The sequence below is a fragment of the Panthera onca genome, chromosome E1 (assembly GCF_046562875.1).
Source record: "Panthera onca isolate mPanOnc1 chromosome E1, mPanOnc1 haplotype 2, whole genome shotgun sequence".
NCBI lineage: Eukaryota > Metazoa > Chordata > Mammalia > Carnivora > Felidae > Panthera > Panthera onca.
In genome coordinates, this window is record NC_138352.1 from 25,268,913 (window position 1) to 25,290,292 (window position 21,380).

Below are 21,380 nucleotides of genomic sequence, written 5' to 3' on the forward strand. Positions count from 1 at the left end.
GAACTTTATCTTTTTACATAATTTTTTAAAATTTTTTTAATGTTTTATTTATTTTTGAGACAGAGAGAGACAGAGCATGAACGGGGGAGGGACAGAGAGAGAGGGAGACACAGAATCCGAAGCAGGCTCCAGGCTCCGAGCCGTCAGCCCAGAGCCCGACGCGGGGCTCGAACTCACGGGCCGCGAGATCGTGACCCGAGCCGAAGTCGGACGCTTCACCGACTGAGCCACCCAGGCGCCCCTCTTTTTACATAATTTTTAAAGTTTATTTATTTATTTTGCAAGAGAAAGAGAGCATGCTCACGAGCTGGGAGGGGCAGAGAGGGAGGGAGAGAGAGAATCCCAAGCAGGCTCTAGGAAGGAAGTGAGTTGGTGTGAGACGTGCTGGGCCCCCCCCAGCCGGAAGCTCTTCCTAGAGGGGCCTGGGGGGGGGGGGCGGTGGGGGAGGGGGGGAATAGCAATTTTTATTTCCCCTGGGATACAGAGCCCGGAAGGAGAGATAGGGGTCTCGACCCCAAGTCTTCCAATATCTTTTTCCTGCCACTGTTTACTCTGCCCTGTGCCGTATGCAAATCGGGTCATGGTCAGGATCAAGGCACAGAGCATGGGGTAGCATGGGTTCCACCTACAATTGAGGTGTTCCTGCATGCCGCCTATCAGCAAAGCCCCAGAGAAAACTCACGTACACGCTCCGTCCAGGAACAGGCCTGGCCCAGCCATTACCCGACAGGTTTGGGACACTGCCGTGTGACCTCGGTAGCTGGCTGAGGCTCGGGGTCCCCGGTAAGAGGTTGGGATGGGGGAGGAGTGGTGAAGGAGGCAGAGAAAGGGTTTCCTGATTACTGGATGAACATAAACCCAGGCCTGAGCTTCAGTCGGGCTCTGACCGCATCGGATCACAGCAGATCCCCTGTCCCCGTGCACTCCCCGCCTCCGATCTCTCGTTCGGTCCTCTCTTATCTGGCCCCGATGAAGCGCGGCCTCTGAAAATGCGCGGTCACTCGAGAAGGGTGGGGATACCAAAGAGCTTCTAGGAACGAATGACTCAGCCAAGGCTGAAGAGAGCCACACGGTCTAGATGCAAACATTTGCACACACACACACCTCACCAAAAGCACTTTGGGGATCTTTTCACCGCCTCTGTCGCCGGTGGGGCGAAGTCACAGGCCCGGGACGCCCGCTTGAGGTTTTCTCTCGCACCTTCAGTCCCTGATGGGGATTCCTGTGCCGGATTCCCTGCTCCGGGGAACTTGTCGGCTTCCTCCGAAGACCCTTAGCAAAGCCCAGGGGTCAAAAGCCCTACCTCAGGGTACCCGTTTTGTTCTCCCTGTCCTAGCAGAATGGCCAAGGGGACCACCGTGAAAGTCGTTGTCTCCCGCATAAGGACCTCGGGTCGAGAAAAGAAAACGGTTCGTGCTGTGTTAGTCCCATGCACTGTTACTAAGGTCCCTAATTCTTGAGATCCATAATTCCAGGCCTCCTGTCCCAGGCAGACAGCTCCCAAACTACCCCCAAACATCTGGCTTGCATGTACCTGCATAGCGGGTTTCCGCAGTCACCTCCTTCAGGGCATCTCATCTGGCAAGTAGCCTGATCTTCAAGACGTGCTCTGGGGCCCCGGCTGAGACACTGCAGAACGTGGGACCTTTTGAGGCCCGTACGGACCCGCCAGAGTGAAAACGACCAGCAGCCCAGGTTAAACCGTTGAAACAGCAACGTTAGAACTTGCGAGCGGATACATACCATCACCGTGTGCAGGAGGAGCCCAAGATTTTTGTTCAAAAACAGCTCCCCGGTATGTGTCAGAACGAGGCCTTGGTGACAGAGCAACCCGGAAGGGCCAACAAAATACACAGTCGGGTGTTTCCTAAACCTACTACAGCAGGGAGACCGAGAGAAGCCGCTCCCCTGCCAAACGGAACATTCCAGATGCTGAGGAGATAAACTGGAAGAGGCTGTGGTCTGGGAAACGTCAGAGAGAGCTAGTTCCCTCCGGGCGACGGAAGTTCAACACGCTTGGAGGAACTGGAGATGGCCCAGACCCCTCCAGCTTGAACAGGCTGATGAGGTTACACTAGGAAGAATCCCCATTTCTTTCCATGCCCCCCGCCCCCAACACCAGAAGGGCTTCACGCCTGCTCCGTCTCTAAGTTTTTACGCACAAAGCTTTCCCACCAAGCAATCCGCCGACCCCGGCCAGACCCAGGACCCTGCGTGCTGGTGTGCTGTGAAATCCAGAAGCTCTCCTCCCCCTTTTCGTGCATATTCTGGGGCTTTCTCGGGTTTTAGCAAAAGAGCCTTTTAACGGTGCGACTCATGGGCCTCCACCTCCATCGCGCGCAGGGAGGTCTGGACCAAATTGCAAATCTAAACAACAGACTCCACAGATCATTCAGGATCCCCTTCCCCCTCCCCCAGTGACCAAGGCTTCACTGCTGGGTCCAGCTGGTCTCATCCGAACACGGCTTCTTCCCCGAAGCCACCTCAGTCCCACACGTGGTCCTAGCCGGTCAAACCCCCACGGTGGCTGGGCCCGTGAACCCCGGCTTGGGCCCGAACACAGACCGCCCGCTTCAAAAAAGAATTAGACCTGTTCTTTCTTACAATTGCCTCGGGCTGGGGGGTTGGGGCAGCGTGTCTGGGCTGTAGTCACAGACACAAGCAATTTTCATGACGACCTAAGGCGTCAATGTCCTTCCGCTCGTGTTTGTGTTGTTACAACAGGCTGAGAATTACCTTAATCTAAACGATGTTATCTGTCTAAAAAAGAAAGACAACCATTTTAATTTAGAGAGCATACAGACACGTTTGTAAAAAGTATTTAAGACCTAGAGAGCTTTGTCTCAAACCGTAACCGCTCTGCCCTCAAAGGGATTGGAAGAAATAATCCCAAATCTCCATCAACTCTCACGCTCCATGTTAGACATTTGGTGGGACTAGCTTCGCCCACGAGAACCCGAGAGACATGCCTGGTGCTCCCAGGATGGGTAAATACGCTCCCAAAGACACTCCAGATATGTTCTGGCTATAAATTCCCGTCAAAGGATAGAAGAAATAGTAAGTCTCGTTGGAGAAATGTATCACCTGCCTCCACGTCTATAAATGACCCGTGGATACAAAATGCAGTCACTCAGCTGGAAACCACCTATATTTGTGCAACAAGAGTTGGTTCTGGCCAAGGTCGGATACCCCAGGAATCGGTCCGGAGCTCCTCATTTGTGCAGCTTTCCCAACACCACTCACAGCAGCCAGAGGTGAGTGCCGACGTTTCTGCACGATTCGTGTATGCAGAGAGTGGCCACGTGGATGGCAAATCCAACTTCTTCGAATGGCCCTCATAGCGACTTGCACATCACATCCTCTACGCCTCTGCTGAGGGAAGCGAGGTGGGTGTTCATTGCTTCACAGATGTGACTATAGAGGTCAAAGAAGAGACGAGCGATCAGGGGAGCCATGCTCAATAGACAAACCCCAAAGGTAAGATCAGCTAGGTCTCCCTCTCTTGACAAGATCCCCCTTGAATCTAAAGACAAGGCCTGACTGCCTCGAGACTCAGTTTAACATCAGTTGCCCTGGGGCCTCTTGGGAACTGCTCAAAGCACGGGGGGTGAGGGGGGGGGGGCCAATTTTAAGTGTGGTCTGACAAATGACAGCTGAAGGTCCGGCCAGGAATTTCTCCCCTGCCAGCTCGGCTCCACAAGGCAAGCCTTGGAGAAATACGGGAGAGAAAACTCTTCCATGGTTCAACAGGGGACACTCACGTCCCCACGGCTACTTTGTAAACCCTCCGAGGAAAACAATCCCAATGCCAAGTTCGGGGGCCAGGTGCAGCAAGGTGGAATCACTCAGAACCCCGCCATGTTAGTTTTGAAGCCTAACATTCTCTTGGCCTCAAGTCTGTCCTTTTATACTTTGCTAGGAGAGGCTGGGGTTGGGATTCTGCAGACCGCACGCCTGCTCTCTTCTCTGATAGGCTCTGCCCATCGGGGGGACTGGGGAGAGGGGGCACGAAGCTGGAAAAGGAGGGAGAAGCTCTCTCCAGGTCTTCTTCCCGTTTACCTCTATTGGCTTCCTGTCCCTGTTTCCACTCGCAGTGCTTGTTGTTCACTCAGGCAGGGTCAATCCCTTCCAGAAGCATTGGACTCCGGCGTTTTGGTTTTCTCAGCAACCACGGAGCCCGCCTCAGCCAGAGACCTTCTCCTCGTCAGATTCAGAGGTACCGGCCCCGCAGGAACTTTTCTCCGAGCTCAGAGACCCCGAGAACCTGCTGAGGAGCACCCCTGTCCCCCGCATCTCAGAAATCTGAGGTCCAGCACGCATACCCCTTCCCCAAGTGCCTAACTTTAACAAGTCCGATATCTTCCCTCGTGCAGCCTTGTGAAAACTGCTTCCTACAGGTGCTACCGCCCCTAATACCTGTGTGGCCTCCCCCCTGCCTTTTCCAGCCACCTGGTTAGTAATTTTCTACATTGCATTATCGCTGGCATCACAACCGGGGTGATTTCTGTCTCCTGCCTAGACCAGGACTGATTCACCCTCAGTTAGGTTCTAAGCATCTACGGCAGGAACTAGAACATGGCACTTCCCATCCCTACCAGATGGTGACGCTGGAGAGGGTTCCCCCACCCCCCACCCCCCACCCACGGCCCACATTCTGATCTGGTTTGTCTCCAGCCAACCTCTGCACAAGCAGGGGCAAGTTCACATTCAGAGGACGTAGCAAAACTGGTGACAAATGGAGCTTCGTTGCTGCACCGTCTTGGGAAGGGAGGGGGGGTGGGTGGTTGCAGGGATTCCCTGCTAAATATTCGAATGTGTCTCCTTGTTGGCTAGAAGTGAGCTGTATGGAAAGATCCTCATCATAGGTTTTCGAGAGAAGATGATCTTGTTATAGTTTGCAGTGGGGTTTTCTCTGGACTCCGTATGAAAGCGTATCGGTTCGGGCATGACGGCAGGCCCCAGGCTCGTCACCGAACACGTGCTCCATACCGATAACATGGTCTCTGACCTCCTGTCCTTGGACAGCGTGTCTCCGGAGGACTTAGATGACTTTCTCCTTTTCAGCTGCGCGATGCCGGAAGGTTGGCTCTGCCTTGAGGCCCGCTGGCTTTCTTCAAGTGCTTGCATAGAACCCAGGTCCCTGGCTTTGCTCTTCTCAATGAGTTTTTCCACCATCGGGGACGTGTAGGTGACATAGGCTGGCCACGGGCTGTGCTTTTCAAGCAGACTCAGGGGAAGCCCGATGTTCTCTGTGAGTTCTACCAGCAAAGAGAAACACGGGTGATTTAGAGGCACTCGGGTACCACAGACCAGTTCTTCAACGAATCAGAGGGTCTTGGAACCACGTTTTGAACGTTTCCCCCATCATGCCTAACGGCCCTTACACCCCTTGTATTCAGCGGGGATAAGAGCGAATCCAAAGATGGGAGACAGAGTGACATTCCAGAGTGTCTACCAGCTGAAGAACAGCGTGGTGGTAAAAGGCGGGGACCTTGGGAGGCTGGCAGGCTCAGCCTCAGACCTTCGCAGAACGTCAAATTGTGCGCGCTCTGACCGTCTAATGTTTTTTTCACCGATAAAATTGGTTACCGGAAGGCAATTGTAAGGATTAGCTAATGATACGTTTGAAGGGCTTGGAACAGGTTCGCGCGATAGTTCAGCCCTGAGACACACGGGCTCTGCAATTAGACCGATTGAGTCCAAACTCCTTCTCTACCTGCGAGATCACCGCGAACCTCGAGCAAGCCCAGTAGCCCTTCTAAACCGTAGCTGCCTCCTGGGTCAAATCGTGGGCAGAGCAAGATTTGATCTCATAGAGCCTTCTTGCGGGTTACAAGAAATAGGTTATGTAAAGCTTTTACTGAAGCGGATTAGCTTGCACAACTGGCAAATGGGGGGCGTTGAACTCAAATCTAAGGGGATCAAAAATCCTCAAGCTTTTCGCTGGCCAGAGGTTCTGAGCATTTGGGGTTAGGGAGGCTTTACTAGAAAGTCTGTTCATTAGTGTACCAAACAGCCCGTTCCTTTGGGGGTTGGGGAAGGCAAGGAAGTTAAAAGGTTGGTCTCGCCGTGTCCAACCTAAATTCAGTGAAAAAAAAAAACAAAAAAACAAAAATCAAACACTAGCCGTGGGGATAACCAGAGAAAATGCAGATTCGACAGTTATTCCCAGGCTGCCTGGCGGACGTTTCCTGAGCTGGAGCTCGTTTAGGAGCAGCTCTGTCAATAAAGAACGGATTGTGGAAGGTTTCATTCCCCTGCAAGAACTGTGTATTATTCGGCCCAAGGAAGGCAAGACATGCAACATCACCTTTCGCCAAAAACAAAACAAAACAAAACAAAACACGCACACCCAAGCTTCCAAGTATAGACTCGACGGCTCATTTCTGTGCCCTCAAAGCAAACGCAAAATGCAAAGGTCTCGGGCCACCTGGCTGGCTCAGTCAGTAGAGCAGGCTACCCTTGGGCTCGAGGTCATGAGTTTGCGCTCCGTGTGGGGGTACGGAGATTGCTTCAAAATAAAATATTTTTATTAAAGAATGCAACGAAAAAAAAAAAAAAAAAAAAAAAAAGAATGCAACGAGCTTGCGGGCCGAGGCGTTTGCTTGTCTCTGGCAGAGGCGAAGGTCATGATGAACCACAGTCCTCCGTGGCTATACTCTTCTACGCATATAACAGGAGCCGCCACCCGGAGCCCCACCCCTTTGCCTTCCCTCCCCAGGTCTGGAAGCTTCGACCAGCCCTGCAGCAGGAGCTCCCGTTGCTAAGCCCCAAGCCCTACCTTTGTGTCTCTTTGCCTTTCTTGCTTCAATCATCTCCATCATTAAAGAGTTCTTCTTCACATTCAAGGCCCAGATACCTTCGGGAAAACACACTTGTTAGCCAGGGTTACCACAGGGTGATCTTCAAGAAGAGGACAGGTCTCCCGTGGAGCAGGGGAGAGGGCAGGGGAGCTCAGCTCGGGAAGTCCCAGTAGACATCATCTTTGCTACCAGGGTCCCATTGTGCTGTTACTGGGCCGAATTTCCACCTCCTGGCTACACTTCTCAGCCAGCACAGAGGAGAGGGAGGGGCAGACACGGGCTACAGCCCAGAGTCAAGACGCAGGTGCCCCAAGTACAGGCTGAAATAGAGAAGTCTCAGTGCTCTATGAGGCCACGCGTGTGGGTAGTTTGATGGGACCTGTGGTCTAGTGGTTCTCGAACTGGAGGACGGCTGCCTCTGTATGAAGGGCTGGTTGGGACACAAGTGTTGAGGGGCACCTGGGTGGCTCAGTCGGTGGAGCGTCCGACTTCGGCTCAGGCCACGATCTCACGATTCGTGAGTTCGAGCCCCGCGTCGGGCTCTGTGCTGACAGCTCGGAGCCCGGAGCCTGCTTCGGATTCCGTGTCTCCCCCTCCCTCTGCCCCTCCTCCGCTCACAGTCTGTCGCTGTCTCCAAAGTAAATGTTAACATTTTTTTTAAAAAGAAAAGAAAAGAACGCAGTGTTGAGCACTCCCGACCGGAGCTCCAGATTCGACAACCAGCGTCCTAAACCAGAGGCGGGGCGGGAGATGCGGACGGTTTGTAAGGTTTTATCGTTAACTACCTAGTGACAGGAAACAGGTCCGGGAGAGCTTGGTAGTTCCCTTCTAGTTAGTGCTAAGACTGGAAACACGCGCATCGGAGAATTTTTATCCAAGAATTCGTTATCTGGTACACTCAGGGCTGTGCATCTCTGGGGTCCTTGAACATCTGAACTTGAACGTCTGAAACGCCATGGAGCATTTCTGCTGTGGGAAAAGTCTCAGAGGCTTTTGAACAAGCTTTCGGGTGATGCTCGTGCCAGCGGTCAGGCGACCACACTATGGGAACCATCAGCCTAGAGCAGGGCTTCTCAAACCTCAGTGAAGGCTGACACTGCCGGGAGAGATTGTTAAAACACAGCGTCGGGGTGCGGGGGTGGGGGGGCACCCTATGATTCTGGTTCAGTAGGTCTGCTTTGGGGACCCGAGAATTTGCATTTGCCAAGAAGATCCCAGGGGACAGTGCTGGTCTGAGGACCACACACTGAGTAGAGCTGCTTTAGACGGGCTAATGGTTCTATATCTTTCTTTCAGCTGCAACATCTGTAGGGGCTGCCCTGCTGTGTGTGAAACGCTCCCCCGAGAGAAGCAAATCTCCAGGTTTTCCGCCCCCTTTATTCTCCTAGCCAAGGAACCATTGTGGTATGCAAGTAAATGCGTTATTGATGGGGGCAACCTTAAATCCCACTATAGTTCTAAAGTAAGTTATTCCCAATGTCAGCATTTTATTATTACACACCTAACAAAGGATCGCATTCTAGACATTTATTCATACTCTAAAAAAAAAAAAAAAAAAAGCTACTTTCTGTCAAATCGGCTCAGATCCAGGCTTTACAGAGGCCCCACTGTTCTGTCTTAGTGGCGATCTTTCATGACAACACATTCTTTAAGTTTGTCTTACTTATTTTGAGAGAGAGGTAGAGGGCAGAGGAGGGGCAGAGAGAGAGAGGGAGGGAGAGGATCCCAAGCAGGTGCCCTGCGATCAGTGCAGAGTTCGACTCAGGGCTCAGTCTCACAAACTGAGATCATGACCAAAATCAAGAGTCGGATGCTCAACCCACTGAGCCACCCAGATGCCCCCATTAATGTGTTTTAAAAGCCACATCCTTTCAATAGTCACTATTGATGTTTAAAAATACTCTTACTACAAGAGCAATGTTTTCTCGATACGATTGTCAAAAATCTGCCCAATAGCCAATACCACATTTCACAGTACAGGGCATTCTTATGTTGTCCCATGTGTCGCTTTTGTTTAACATTGTTCTAGAAGTCGTAGCTGTTGGGGTGCCCGAGTGGCTCAGTCGGTGAAGCGTCCGACTTTGGCTCAGGTCATGATCTCGCGGTTCGGGAGTTCGAGCCCCGCGTCGGGCTCTGTGAGGACAGCCTGGAGCCTGCTTTGGATTTTGCGTCTCCCTCTCTCTCTCTGCCTCTCCCCGACTTGTGTTCTGTCTCTCAAAAATAAATTTAAAAAAACGTAATAAATAAATAAAGAAAGAAAAGTGGTAGTTGTTAGCCTAACGCCTGAAAAAGAAATTAGAAGCATGCCTACCTGTAAGAAAAGACAGTTACCATCGTTTGTAGATGATACAACTTTTTAAAAACCAAGAGAATAAAGTATTTTTTATTACAGAAATTAAAAATCGCTTCCCTTCATATACAAAGCTCAAAATATGAAACTGTATTCCCCATAGCAACAAGAAAAGTGAAAACTACCTAAGAATAAGTGACATTTAATCGTATATGCATCTGTACACATTTATTTATTTATTTATTGAGGGGGGTGGGGGGAGGGGAAGAGAGAGAGAGAGACAGAGAATCCCAAGCAGGCTCCATGCTGTCCGTGCAGAGCCCGACACAGCGCTCGATCTCACAACCATGAGATCATGACCTGAGCCGAAATCAAGAGTCGGACTCAAACGACTGAGCCACCCAGGCATCCCCATGACGACACATTGTTAGGAGAAGTCACAGTATCGTTTTTCTGAGGTCACAGAAGAAACAACTCGTTCACATAGACCTCTAACCTAAAGCTTTGTGTAATAATAAATGACAAAAAACAAGAGAGTTGGAGCAACTCATCTGTCCTTCTAAGACCCACCATGGATCTCAGAACTGTGGGTCACCCATCCCAAGTCCCCAGTAATGTAGAGGGTGCCGCCCCAGCGATCACCCGGCCCATGCCTGTTCCCCTCCAAGGAAAGAGATTTCTTGACTTATCCCCTTGTCTACAGAACTGTTAGAAATGTGTTTGTACCCCGCCCCATACGTACGCTAGGGTTAATCAATCGTGCCAGATTGAAACGTTTTGAGAAATGGGACACGTTTGGGAAACATTAGGGAGATGTCGTGAGTTCGCGATATCCGGGGACTTGCGGAGAATGCCTTCCATCCTCGGTTCTGTGTTTCTAGTGAAGAAACCCCCGAGGCCTCAAAGAAGCTCGGTTCTCAGGGAATCGCTCGTGTCGACACCAGCGTGCATTCGTTTCGCCCAACACCTTGCTCAAGCCCTCCCGCCCTATGTCCCCGGACCCCAAGGGCAGCCCACCGTGGCTGACACACAGGTTCTCCAGAATGGTGGGTTTTTGTCATACTTGTTGATGCAAGAACCAGGACGCTACAAGCCCAAGGCAGGGAGTGTTTGAGACGGCCTCAGAACTCATGGTGAGGACTTGTTTGTCTGAAAATAAAAGACACACATAGTTGACATTAAGTCTGAAGACAAGCTGTGGGCTTTTACAATCTCCTTCGACTCCGGCACAAAGGTTCCATTTTGTCTCCCTATAAACGAAATGCAAACCAGCAGGCTACAGACAGAAACAGCATTGATGGGAGGGGCAGGAGGCATAACATTGAAGTGCTTTTCTTGTTTCTCCTCTAGGCACAAAGGCCTGTGTTCAGTCCACTGGGTTTCCAAGCCCATCTCCTCCCACCCGAACCCAATCTCTTGTCCTACCATTTCCAGAATCTTGCCCGATATGCTGGCCTCGGCCAGCCTTGCCTGAAGGGCCTCCAGACACTTGCCTGGAATCAGACACAAATCTGTGACCTTGGTCACGTTCCTTGACATGGTCTTAGGACCTCCATTATCTCAACTTAGGAGATGAATGTGAATTCCTGTCCTATTTCTCTTACGGAGGTATGGATGTTATAATAAGCTGTCTGCAGCTTAAAGGGTTTCCAAGTCATCAGTCCTCCACCTTTGCTGCCCATCGGAATTACCGGGGATCTTTTACCAATTCATATGCCAGGAGGCACCTGGGTGGCTCAGTCGGTTGGGCGACCGACTTCAGCTCAGGTCACGATCTCGCCGTTTCCGAGTTCGAGCCCCGCGTCAGGCTCTCTCTGCTGACAGCTCAGAGCCTGGAGCCGGTTTCAGATTCTGTGCCTCCCTCTCTCTCTCTCTCTGCCCCTTCCCCGCTCAGGCTCTGTCTTTCTCTCTCAAAGAGAAATAAACATTTAAAAAAAAAAAAAAAAGTCCTATGCCTGGCAGCATTGTGATTTAGTCGGAATGAGACGCAATACAACCATGAGAATTCAAAAGCTTGGTTCTAATGTACTGCAAGGTTTGGGAACCACCATTTTTAGAGACCAAGTCAAAAAAACACTGAAGATTTAGAGGGTATTAGCCACTTAGGAAACTTAGCCTTATTAGGAAACAGATCAGGGGCATCATTCAGCCCTTTCGTTGTTTTAAGACATATTTTCATTGATGCATTCATGAATAGATATGGATCCATATATATATAGTACCGAATGTCAGTGGCCTTTAAACATTTAAAAGGACCCTAGTACATTTCCATTACCACCTGCCAATACGAGAATTTACTTCGATCAAAGGACAGCCAGAGCCTTAAAGTACTGAGCTAAGAAAACTGTGGCTGCGGGTGGTAATCTCACACAAAACTAATCTCACCCTCTGTCTGCGGCCACAAGCCGCATCCTTATCTCAGGAAACCATCTTCCAAAGGGATTTTGTGGATTCCAGGCAGGACTGAGAGATACGCGCATTGATACCAGTCAACTCCGCTCAGACTTTCTAGCCCGCTAATGCTGTGGAGGCGAAGCCATTCGCACACTCATGATGATCAAAACATTATCGTAATCCAGTGTTTCCTAAACCGTGTCCCACAGAAAGCAAGAATCTCTCAAGATGTTAACTGATGTTACTTTCTTAAAAGAGGGGGGAAACGGGGCGCCTGGGTGGCTCAGTCGGTTGAGCGTCCGACCTCAGCTCGGGTCCTGATCTCACGGTCTGTGAGTTCAAGCCCCAAGTCGGGCTCTGCGCTGACAGCTCGGAGCCTGGAGCCCGCCTCGGATTCTGTGTCTCCCTCTCTCTCTGCCCCTCCCCTGCTCTCGCTCTGTCTTTCTCTCCCTCAGAAATAAACATTAAAAATATTTTTTTTCTTTTAAAAAGGGGACAGGGCTGGGGCGCCTGGGTGGCTCAGTCGGTTAAGCGTCCGACTTCAGCTCAGGTCACGATCTCGCGGTCCGCGAGTTCGAGCCCCGCGTCGGGCTCTGGGCTGATGGCTCAGAGGCTGGAGCTTGCTTCTGATTCTGTGTCTCCCTCTCTCTCTGCCCCTCCCCCGTTCATGCTGTGTCTCTCTCTCTGTCTCAAAAATAAATAAACGTTAAAAAAAAAAAAATAAATAAAAAAAAAAAAAATAAAAAGGGGACAGGGGAGGTCCGTGCCAAGGGTCACCCTGTAAACCCACATAGATTATTTAATCCAGGGGATACCATTCACGCGGTCTATGTTGTTATGCAATATAAATACAGCAAGCCTGCCCTCGGCCAGGGAAGTTTGGAAAATGAGCTGTTACACAAACGCCTTTAGTACAGCACTTCTCAGAGCCTCTCAATATGTTGCCTCGCTCTGTCACCCTCCAAAAGGGGGAATTGTTAGGCAGTACCCCCTAACCTCATCTGACCAGGGAAGGATCCATCCATCCATTGGGTAGAGCATGTCCTGGAACTAGTTACCAGGAGAACATGGGTGTGGATTCCAAAGCAACGTCCTTCCCCAGCCTTCTTTTGGAACCCGGAGCACCATAGACGGTGATAACATAAGAGAATGGAAGGGTGAACTTGCTCAAGGGACAGCCGGGTCTTCAATGACTCACTTCCTCTGAAATCGGCCTCAGAGGCTTGGTCCCCCAAAAGCGTCCATACGGAGAGGAACAGGCCAACGGGAGAGCCTTGCGCTGCGTTGGGAACTAGCCCTGTTTTCCTTTGTTCAGCCCCTTTCCTCTCTCCCCTGCTCCAGTCTGCAGGCGTCTTGTCTCCCCACACCCCAGAGTCTGGTCTGGCCCCAGAAGGAGAACAATTTCCCAAACGGGAAGCGGATGCAGAGTTTTGTTTCACCTCTGCGCGTTATCCCCCCGGACCTTGCCTATCCACCCCTGCCCTCTGTTTCCTTTTCTGCCTTCTGGCTACTCTTCATTTCTTTTGGCTGAAGAGGAAGCTGCCACTTAGGCTGTTAGCATCTTGGAAGGTTTACCTCTAAGATCAGCAGAAATGTTCCCGGCGCAGTGCGTGGCTGACGCACTGATGTCCGTCCCAAGTGGCCCTCCCGGGAGACACAGAGAACACCACCCCCCCCCCCCCCACCTTATAGGCCAAGTGCATGCTCTGACCCCCTGTGTTCCAGGGAAATACGGTGCACACCCAACGAGCTTCCCAGGAGCCCTGCCTCCTCATGACTCTCTCCACCTCTCTACCCTGCCTCCCTGTGGACGCTACGGGAACTCTTGCCATAGCCTCACCTCTCCCTGATGGGCTCCAGGGGGGCACCTACAACATACGGGTTTGATGTGTCTTTAGAAACACTGAGGCCGGGAGTGTGGGGAATCCCAGAACCGTTAAGCCAGAGGAGAGCGAGGGTGGGGAGAAGCAAGCTGGTCTCCCCATCTCCTTATGCAACGATATGCTGGCCGCCTTCCCCCCCCCATCCCTGCCCCTCCCCAAACACACACACTCCGCTCTAAAGAGAGGGGAAATGAGCCTATTACTATACCCTATTAAGTTGCACACAGTGGATGGCATAGTTGTTAGCTATGTCCGACTTCGGCTCAGGTCGTGATCTCGCGGTCCGTGAGTTCGAGCCCCGCGTTGGGCTCTGTGCCGACGGCCCCGAGCCTGGCGCCTGCTTCGGATTCTCTCTCTCCCTCTCTTTCTCTGCCCCTCCCCTGCTCACTCTCTCTCTCTCTCTCTCTCCTTCAAAAATAAATAAACATTTTTTAAAAATTAAAAAAAAGAAGAAAAGAAAAGAATAGAAAAGAAAAGAAAAGAAATGCCCATCTTCTAACACAGACCTGGCATTCCTGATTCATCGTTTATGGTGGGTGGGAGGGGGTACACTGCTTCTCGAAAACGCTTCTGTACGCTACCTATAGTCACGTGTGTGCCTTGAGAGACGCAGAGTGGCAACAAAGTTCAAGTACCTACGGCCATAGACTATCCATTCATTCACTCACACATGCCTTCAACATTGAGTTCCAAACACGAGACTTGTAATGCCTGTGAGTTAGTTCTGTGCTTACCCCAAACATCTGGCCGATTCTCCACATTCACCTCTTGCTTTGGGATCCACCCTTCTCAATGTCAAAGGCTCGCAAGGCAGATTTGTTTTCTGCCAAGGCCAATAACGAATCAAACAAGAATAATCCACGTTGTCTTTATGTCAAGAAAGATAAAGCAGAGAAGTTCCCTGTACACAGGCCAACTCAAGGCACGGCAGCCGCTCTGCAGATGATTACTGAGCAGCTCCGTGTACCGAGTATTGTGCTGGGTACTGGAGACACAAAACAGAACAAGGCACAGCCTTGGTTCAAGGAACTCACAGCCCCTTGAAGTAGACAGAGCACAAGCTTCCTAACTCAGCCGGGTGGGGAGGGAGTTCAAGGAGCAAGATTCAAGAAGAGAAGAGGTTTATGGTGAGTCTTGAAAGACAAGGGAAATCATGGGCATGGTTCAAATGCCAGCCTCCAGTGTTTTCAAATGTTGATTGATGTGATCAGGGCCCACATTCTTCTTCCAGTAGTCAAATCTTTTTTTTTTTTTTTTTACATTTATTTGTTTTTGAGAGACAGCGTGAGCCGGGAAGGGGCCGATAGAGAGGGAGACACAGAATGAGAAGTAGGCTCCGGGCTCTGAGCCATCAGCACAGAGCCCGACGCGGGGCTCGAACCCACGAACCGTGAGATCACGTCCTCAGCCGGAGTCGGGCGCTTAACCGACTGAGCCACCCAGGCGCCCCCAGTATGCAAATCTTAAAGCCTGTTTCCAAACGGTACGTCTTCTGCATACGAACTACAGTGTTGAGCTGGCTAAACGACCGCTTTACAAATTCACTACCGAAAGAAGCGTTGGGCGTTGGGCGTTGTGACGTCGTTCCGGTAGAACTACGGATTTGAATTTCATATTTACCCAAGGAATAGCCAACCATAAATATTAAAATTCCCTTTTAAGATGATGTCACATGAAGGCCCATTAGGCACAAAGCACGTGGGATCCTATTGTCTGGAGATCAAGTTCCAAATTTCAAAACGAAACTTCCAGAACAAACCAAACAGGCAACATCAGAGGAGAGAGCTTTTCAACCTTTCCCTTCCGTGGACGTTTGGGGGACACTTGTAAATGGATAGGCTAGACAGGTGGGAGAGATGTGGAAAAATAGGCAGCGAGAAACAGTCTTATAACTTCACATTCAGGAAACCAGATAAGGAAGGCTCTCAGCATTTTGTGCTCGGAGACCCTCTCTCTGCCAGACCGCCGGCTCGCGAGCAGCGGGACTATGACAATGTGTGGCCCCACAATGTTCAATCAATCAGAAGAAGGAAGTCCCGCTTCCCCGGAACAATGGGGTCATTGTGAACCCAGCGAACTCATAGTGGAAACAGGCAGGGATTTCCCAGGACTGGCCTCAATCAATGGGCCAGGCCACCCCCTTTTAAAATGCTCAACGCACTAGGAATCCAGGCCAGCGTTTGTCTTGAAGAAGGGGACTTGTATTTGAGGCGTGGCCTCAAAGCAAAGCACGAAGGTAGCTGCCTTCCGTAAGATTCAGTTATTCTGTCAGCCTATCGCCTGCGTGTCCTCAAGAGGACACAGTTATCCCCGTTCCCACCAGAAGGTAAACAAATCCATCCATCCCGCACCCAACTCTTGGGTCACAGAGAACTCCCGACCACGATGAAAGCAAAGCTCTCAAACGTCTGGGGGGAGCTGTGGCCGGTGGGGTGAAGGAGGTTAATTCCGCCGCCGGGCCAAGACAGCTCTATCCGATTAGCAGAGTCCCAAATTCCTTCCCGCACCGTGGCCAGCCCCCTCCTGCGCTAGCAGATTGTGGGGAGGAACCAGAACAAAAATCATCAGCCTTCCTAGAAAAGCAATTCTAGGCATGAGTCATGTCGATGACGGCCGGTGGCATTTTGCTGTATTTATTCCCATGTGGTCTCGTAACAGAAATTGCGTATCCGCATTATAGAAAGTTTGGAAAGGGTTCTTTTTTGAACCTCATAATCCCATCACCATCACACAACATTTATCGTCGTGCTCTCCTTCCTGGCTTATGTGATTGTGGCCGCAAAATGTCCGTATCCTTCTGAGCCCATCATTTTTGCCCAAACATCCGATTGTATTTTCTCATGTTCTTAGAGATTCCTCATAGTTATGTTAGAGGCCGCCTAACAACCCATCAGAATCTGGGGCGCCTGGGCGGCTCAGTCGGTTGAGCACCCAGCTTCAGCCCAGGTTTGTGGTCTCTCATGGCTTGTGGGTTCGAGACCCACATCGGGCCCTGCGCTGACCGCTCAGAGCCTGGAGCCAGCTTCAGAGTCCGCGTCCCCCTCTCTCTCTGCCCCGCCCCCTCTCTCATACTCACTCTCCCTCAAAAATAAATAAACATTTAAAAAATCATGCCTGCATTTGGGGATTTTAAGATGTTTCCAATTTTAGCCACTATAAGTGATGACACTGTCCTTTAAAGCGGAGAACTAGGGGTGCCTGGGTGGCTCAGTCGGTTGAGGGCCCAGTTCTTGATTTAGGCTCAGGTCGTGATCTCACAATTTGAGGGGTCAAGCCCCGCATTGGGCTCTGCACTGACAGCAAGGAACCGGCTGGGGATTCTCCCTCTCCTTCTCTCCCTGCTCCTCCCCCACTCGCAGGCATGTGTTTTCGCTCTCTCCCTCTCTCAAAATAAATAAACATTTTTTTAAATTAAAAAAGACTACGTGTGCTAGCAAGGAGATAGCAGTGAGATCAATGACAAGTGCTCTAAACTTTCAAGGTCCGGGGCCTAGAGTCCGGGGCCTAGAGTTCAAGGCGTAGGACTCAAGTGAAAGCCTCTCAACGAATGTCACCCCACCTCCAAATGAGGAGGGACAAACTACTCCAGCCAATTGTCAGGACCCTGGGTGACAGCTGAAGGAACCAAAGAACCTCAAAAAGCCAACCGGTTTTCTAGAAAAGCACAACGGGCATGAGCCATTTAGTGAAGGGGTCACCGGTTCCAACTCCCCACTCCAGCCCCCGGCTGTAACGAGGCCATCCCGGGCATTATCACTCCCAGCAGAAACCGTACATGCTCTCGATAAGGTCCCTGAGCCATCAAGAAGCTGTCAAATCGCGTGCCCTCAAAGTAGAAACTCAACTCCTCCTTCCCTCTCACACCCCAAATTCAGGCTCTGTTCTCCAAATACGTCCTGCTACCTCTATTCTCTTTCCCTCCGGCTCATCCTCCGTTCGGCGGCTGCAAGAGGCATCATTGATCAATACATCCATTCATCCATTCAACAAATATTTACTGAGTGCTTGTTCGAGCACTACGCCAGGCATGACATTCTAATCAGAGAAAAACCGAGAAGGTCCCGGTCTCGGGAAGGTCACGCTTCTGTTCAAAACGTATTTGCTACCTATTTCCTAGAGTCAAAATGCACCCCCCCCCCCCACAATCTAGTCCCAGAAACGCCTTCCAATCTGGGCTCTTGTCACCATGACTGTCCCCCTGCGCACTCGAGCCCTGAGCGTGGGTCCTTCTCATGGGCATGTCCTGAGTCCTTCTCCTCACTTCCCACTTCTAATGGGCTGCATGTCCCCCAAAACCGAGAGCACAGCTCAACCATTCAGAGAAGCCTTTCCTAACTCCTCCCAAGGAGAGACCCTACCCTTCCCCTGTGCTCTTAGAAGAAGGAAAAAAATGACCCTATTACAAATGGCATCCACCACATTACGGGAAGAGAACTGCCAGGGAGCAAAAGGTGTGGGATTTATTTGGAGCCTTGAGGAAATGGATAAAATTGTGTTCAAAACCCGAAAAGCTGAGGATCAGAACCCGAAATTTGGAGAAGCCCCCACCCCTATACATCCCTGGGACTTCCTGCCAAGAATGCTTTGTCAAATCACCACCAAAGGATAGACCCTCTCTCCTCTCAATGGAGGGCTGTTTCTCCCCTCGTGACCCGCAGGTTTCTGGACCCGGAGGTGGGTGTTCATCCGCCTTAATCCCCACCGCCATTCTCAGACCATGTTCCTCCCTCTCCTTTGAAGCTCATCCTATCAGACCATACCCCCTTCCCACCTGGTTGCTGCCAGCCTCTGTCCTCAGCCACCGACAGCCTCAGTTTCTGGAACACTGGTTTCCCTTTGTACCGTCACCCTTATCGTCAACAGTGGTTTCTGAACATCTCATGAATGACACATACGTGCTGCCTTCCCTCCCCCTTCCCTTTTGACTCTTGTCAACAAAACACCTCTCCCCTGCAGCCCAAGCTTCTCCCTCATTACCTTCCAAAAGCGGTCATGGGTAACAGGTGACCCCCCTCGTGTTCCTGAAACATCTTCCAACTTGGCTTCCAAACAGACTTAACGCCACTCAGACCCGTGGTGCCATCGCTCCTTTTCAGTCCCCACACAGATGATTTCTGGGCTCCTTTCTTCTTTTTTTTAATCCCTGCATGTCCCCAAGATGGCTTCGCTGAGTTCTGTTGCCTCAAAGCTCATCTGTTTGCCAAATCTTGTGGCCAATCCCCAAAGACCAAACTTATATATCCAGCGGCCATCTTTGTCATGATTTGCATATCTTAATAAGACCTCAAACTTTTCAGGGTCCAAACAGAGCTCTCCACCTTACCCCCGGAAGTCTTCCTCTCTGGTCTTTTCCATCTCAGAGAAAGCCATCACCCTGCACCACACTGCCCAGTTCGAAAATCTCAACCAATCTCTGTGCTGACAGCGCGGGGCCTGCTTGGGATTCTCCCTCTCTCTCTCTGCCCTCCCCCTGCTTGCACCCCCTCTGTCTCTGTCAAAATAAATAAAAACCTTGGGGGAAAAAGATAAGAAGATTCATCGGGGAAAGCGGGGCATCGCCCTAATAAATACGACACACAGATAACGGCTCCTGGCGAGAGCTGGGTTCAGTTCCTGGCACCATCCCTCTCTGTTTTTAAGTGCGGGCAAATCACTTCCCCTCTCTCTCTGAGCCTGAAGTCTTTCCCATCTGTAAAATGGGGATGACTCGCCTCCCTTGTAGGATTCTGACGAAGGTTAAATGAGACACTTCGCGTGAAGTGCCCAGAAAGAACAATGGGATCCCTTGCAGCCGTGACCTCCAGGATTCGGGCTTCTCGCAGAGGCTAAGTGAAACCTTATCTAGCAGGAAAAGTCCACGGGGCCTCAATGCACTGAATTCCAGCTCAGGCCCGAGTCTGCTTTCCCTGCCAACCTGCCTGTGTATCCCTTTCCGGCACAGCTTGTGTCCTGTCCCCGCTGCTTCCCGCCCCCCAGACACGGCCAGGTGTCGCCTACATCGGACGCCACACCTGGGGGATCTTCCATCCGTAGTTGCTGGATGTGAGACGTTTTCCTCCCTCACAATGATCACAAATTAGATGCGCGCCCCTCCCCCCCACAGGTCCCTTTATCTCTCCTTCCACGGCTGCTCCGGGGACTCTTCCCTTGGCGGGTGGCCAGCCCTGCGCGTGGGCTCACACACGCCTCACCAGTCAGGGTCACGTATCCCCACTGCATGCTACCGAGCTGGTACCGCTCTCTCTCCCTTCCTAAATTGTGTTTCTTAAAGCTCCGAAGGAAGATCTTTGACTTCCAAGCAACTCCTGGCCCTCACATCGCCTACTTTGAGGACAGACCACGGTCAAGACCTAAGGCCACACCTGCTTACCTTGTTCTGATCTCTTCTGGTCCTCCCTTCTCCCATCTGGAAGCTCTTACAAGTCCCTGGTGCAGTTCATTTAACTAGGTTTCTGGAGGGGTTGGGGGGAAGGAATGAGAGAAGTCAACTTGTAAAACATAAGATAGTGTAACTAACATGGATAGTTTGGGGGGGGCGGGGAAGCAGACAAGTGAATATATAGAATACTGTTCCCTCCAGCTGAAAGAGAAAATAGCAATTGCCAACCTCCCAGAGGTCAAGGAAGAAGCGGGGGGCGGCGGGGCGGGGCGGGGGGGGCTCTTGAAATTGGGGAGAAAGATAGGGGCGCCTGGGTGGCTCGGTCGGTGAAGCATCCGACTTCAGGTCAGGTCATGATCTCACCGTTCGTGGGTTCGAGCCCCACATCGCAGCACAGAGCCTGGAGCCTGCTTCGGGTCCTGGGTCCCCCGCCCTCTCTGCCTTTCCCCCACTTGTGCGTGAGCACGCTCGCTCTCTCTCTCTCTCTCTCTCTCTCAAAAATAAATAAACCTAAAGAAAAAAGAAATCGGGGAGAAATATTTAGCTGCTAGCTTCAAACAAATCTTTCTAGGCACAAATAGACACAAGTAAATGCATAGTGAAACATCACAGCCATCCACATCGAAAATATGTGTGGGGAACATGCCAGGAAATTTTGAAGTTCTGACAAAGGGAGTTTTTGTGGAGTCAGAGGCCCAATGAAACAACGAGGCCTTGGCACGCGGGAGGGCGGCATCGAATGCTTTGAAACTCCGGGAACAGGCCCCTCATGGAGGGCATTGCGTGGACGTCCTCTGCCCGGTGAAGGCCTGGCCTTCGAGAGGCACCCTCGTGCAATCCCTGCAGGAAAACCAACTCCCTCCTGGCTGTTCTTGCTGTGTTCCTGTGATCTCATTGTGTGTTTCAACATCTCAAGAGGGCAGCTGATGAGAGAATCGGCCAAAGCTCTTAAAAAAGGCGAGGCTGCATGTCGGACAATTGTTTGCAGCAGAGCACGGTGTGGAACGACGAACACGAGCTCAGGACAGGCCGGCTGCTCCTTGGCTGTGTGACCAGAAATAAGACAGGTTCACTTCCTGATCCCTGTGCACCCATCTATAAAATTGAGGCAATAGCAAGAACTTATCCTTGGATGGCCCCGAGGATGCTGGTCATGCGATAATTCCCACGAAGCATCATAGGAAGATGCTTCCCAGGCACGTGGTAAGAACCCGCTGGTGGCGGGGGGAGGGGGGGCGGATCGTTATCATCATCACGAATGCAGGACTGTGACAGCTCTCACAAATGCCAAAACAAGGTGGTCCGGCTTTCCGGCTGGAGACACGGGCCAAATGTGTCTCATCAAAAATGGGACAATAACTTGAAGATCGGGGAAGAGATTGGCGCACTGAGAGGGCAGAGGTTGGGCTCAGGGGACCCCCTCGCCCCCAACACAACTGCTGCCTTACTGCCGAGCCCACGTCTCACCCACCCTACCCCACTTTCCAGGCCCCAACAGCCCAGCTTCTATTTCTCTTCTCAGGTCACTGCAGCCCTGATCTAGAATGACTTAAGGAGCAAACCAGGGCCGAGAAGTCTCGCCAGATTCCTACTGGGAAGAATCTGGGGACTCGGGGCTCCAAACAACTTTA

General features: G+C 51.3%; 1 protein-coding gene across 3 annotated transcripts in view; it reads right to left on the reverse strand.

Annotated features, from left to right (window-relative positions):
* Positions 1-3,130: 3,130 nt before the first annotated feature.
* The window catches only part of CDRT4 (CMT1A duplicated region transcript 4), a 32,685-nt gene continuing 14,435 nt past the window's right edge, over positions 3,131-21,380 (reverse strand). For 2 of the 3 annotated variants that reach the window (XM_060647233.3, XM_060647235.3), the window contains 3 exons: positions 6,782-6,859; positions 4,060-5,258; positions 3,131-3,414 (listed from right to left, as the gene is read on the reverse strand). In XM_060647233.3, coding sequence (XP_060503216.2) covers positions 4,801-5,258; positions 6,782-6,859 — 536 coding nt within the window. In that variant the 3' untranslated portion in view covers positions 3,131-3,414; positions 4,060-4,800. Of the gene's footprint in view, positions 3,415-4,059; positions 5,259-6,781; positions 6,860-19,740; positions 19,823-21,380 lie in introns of all 3 variants that reach the window. The other variant, XM_060647234.3, reaches the window with a different exon arrangement.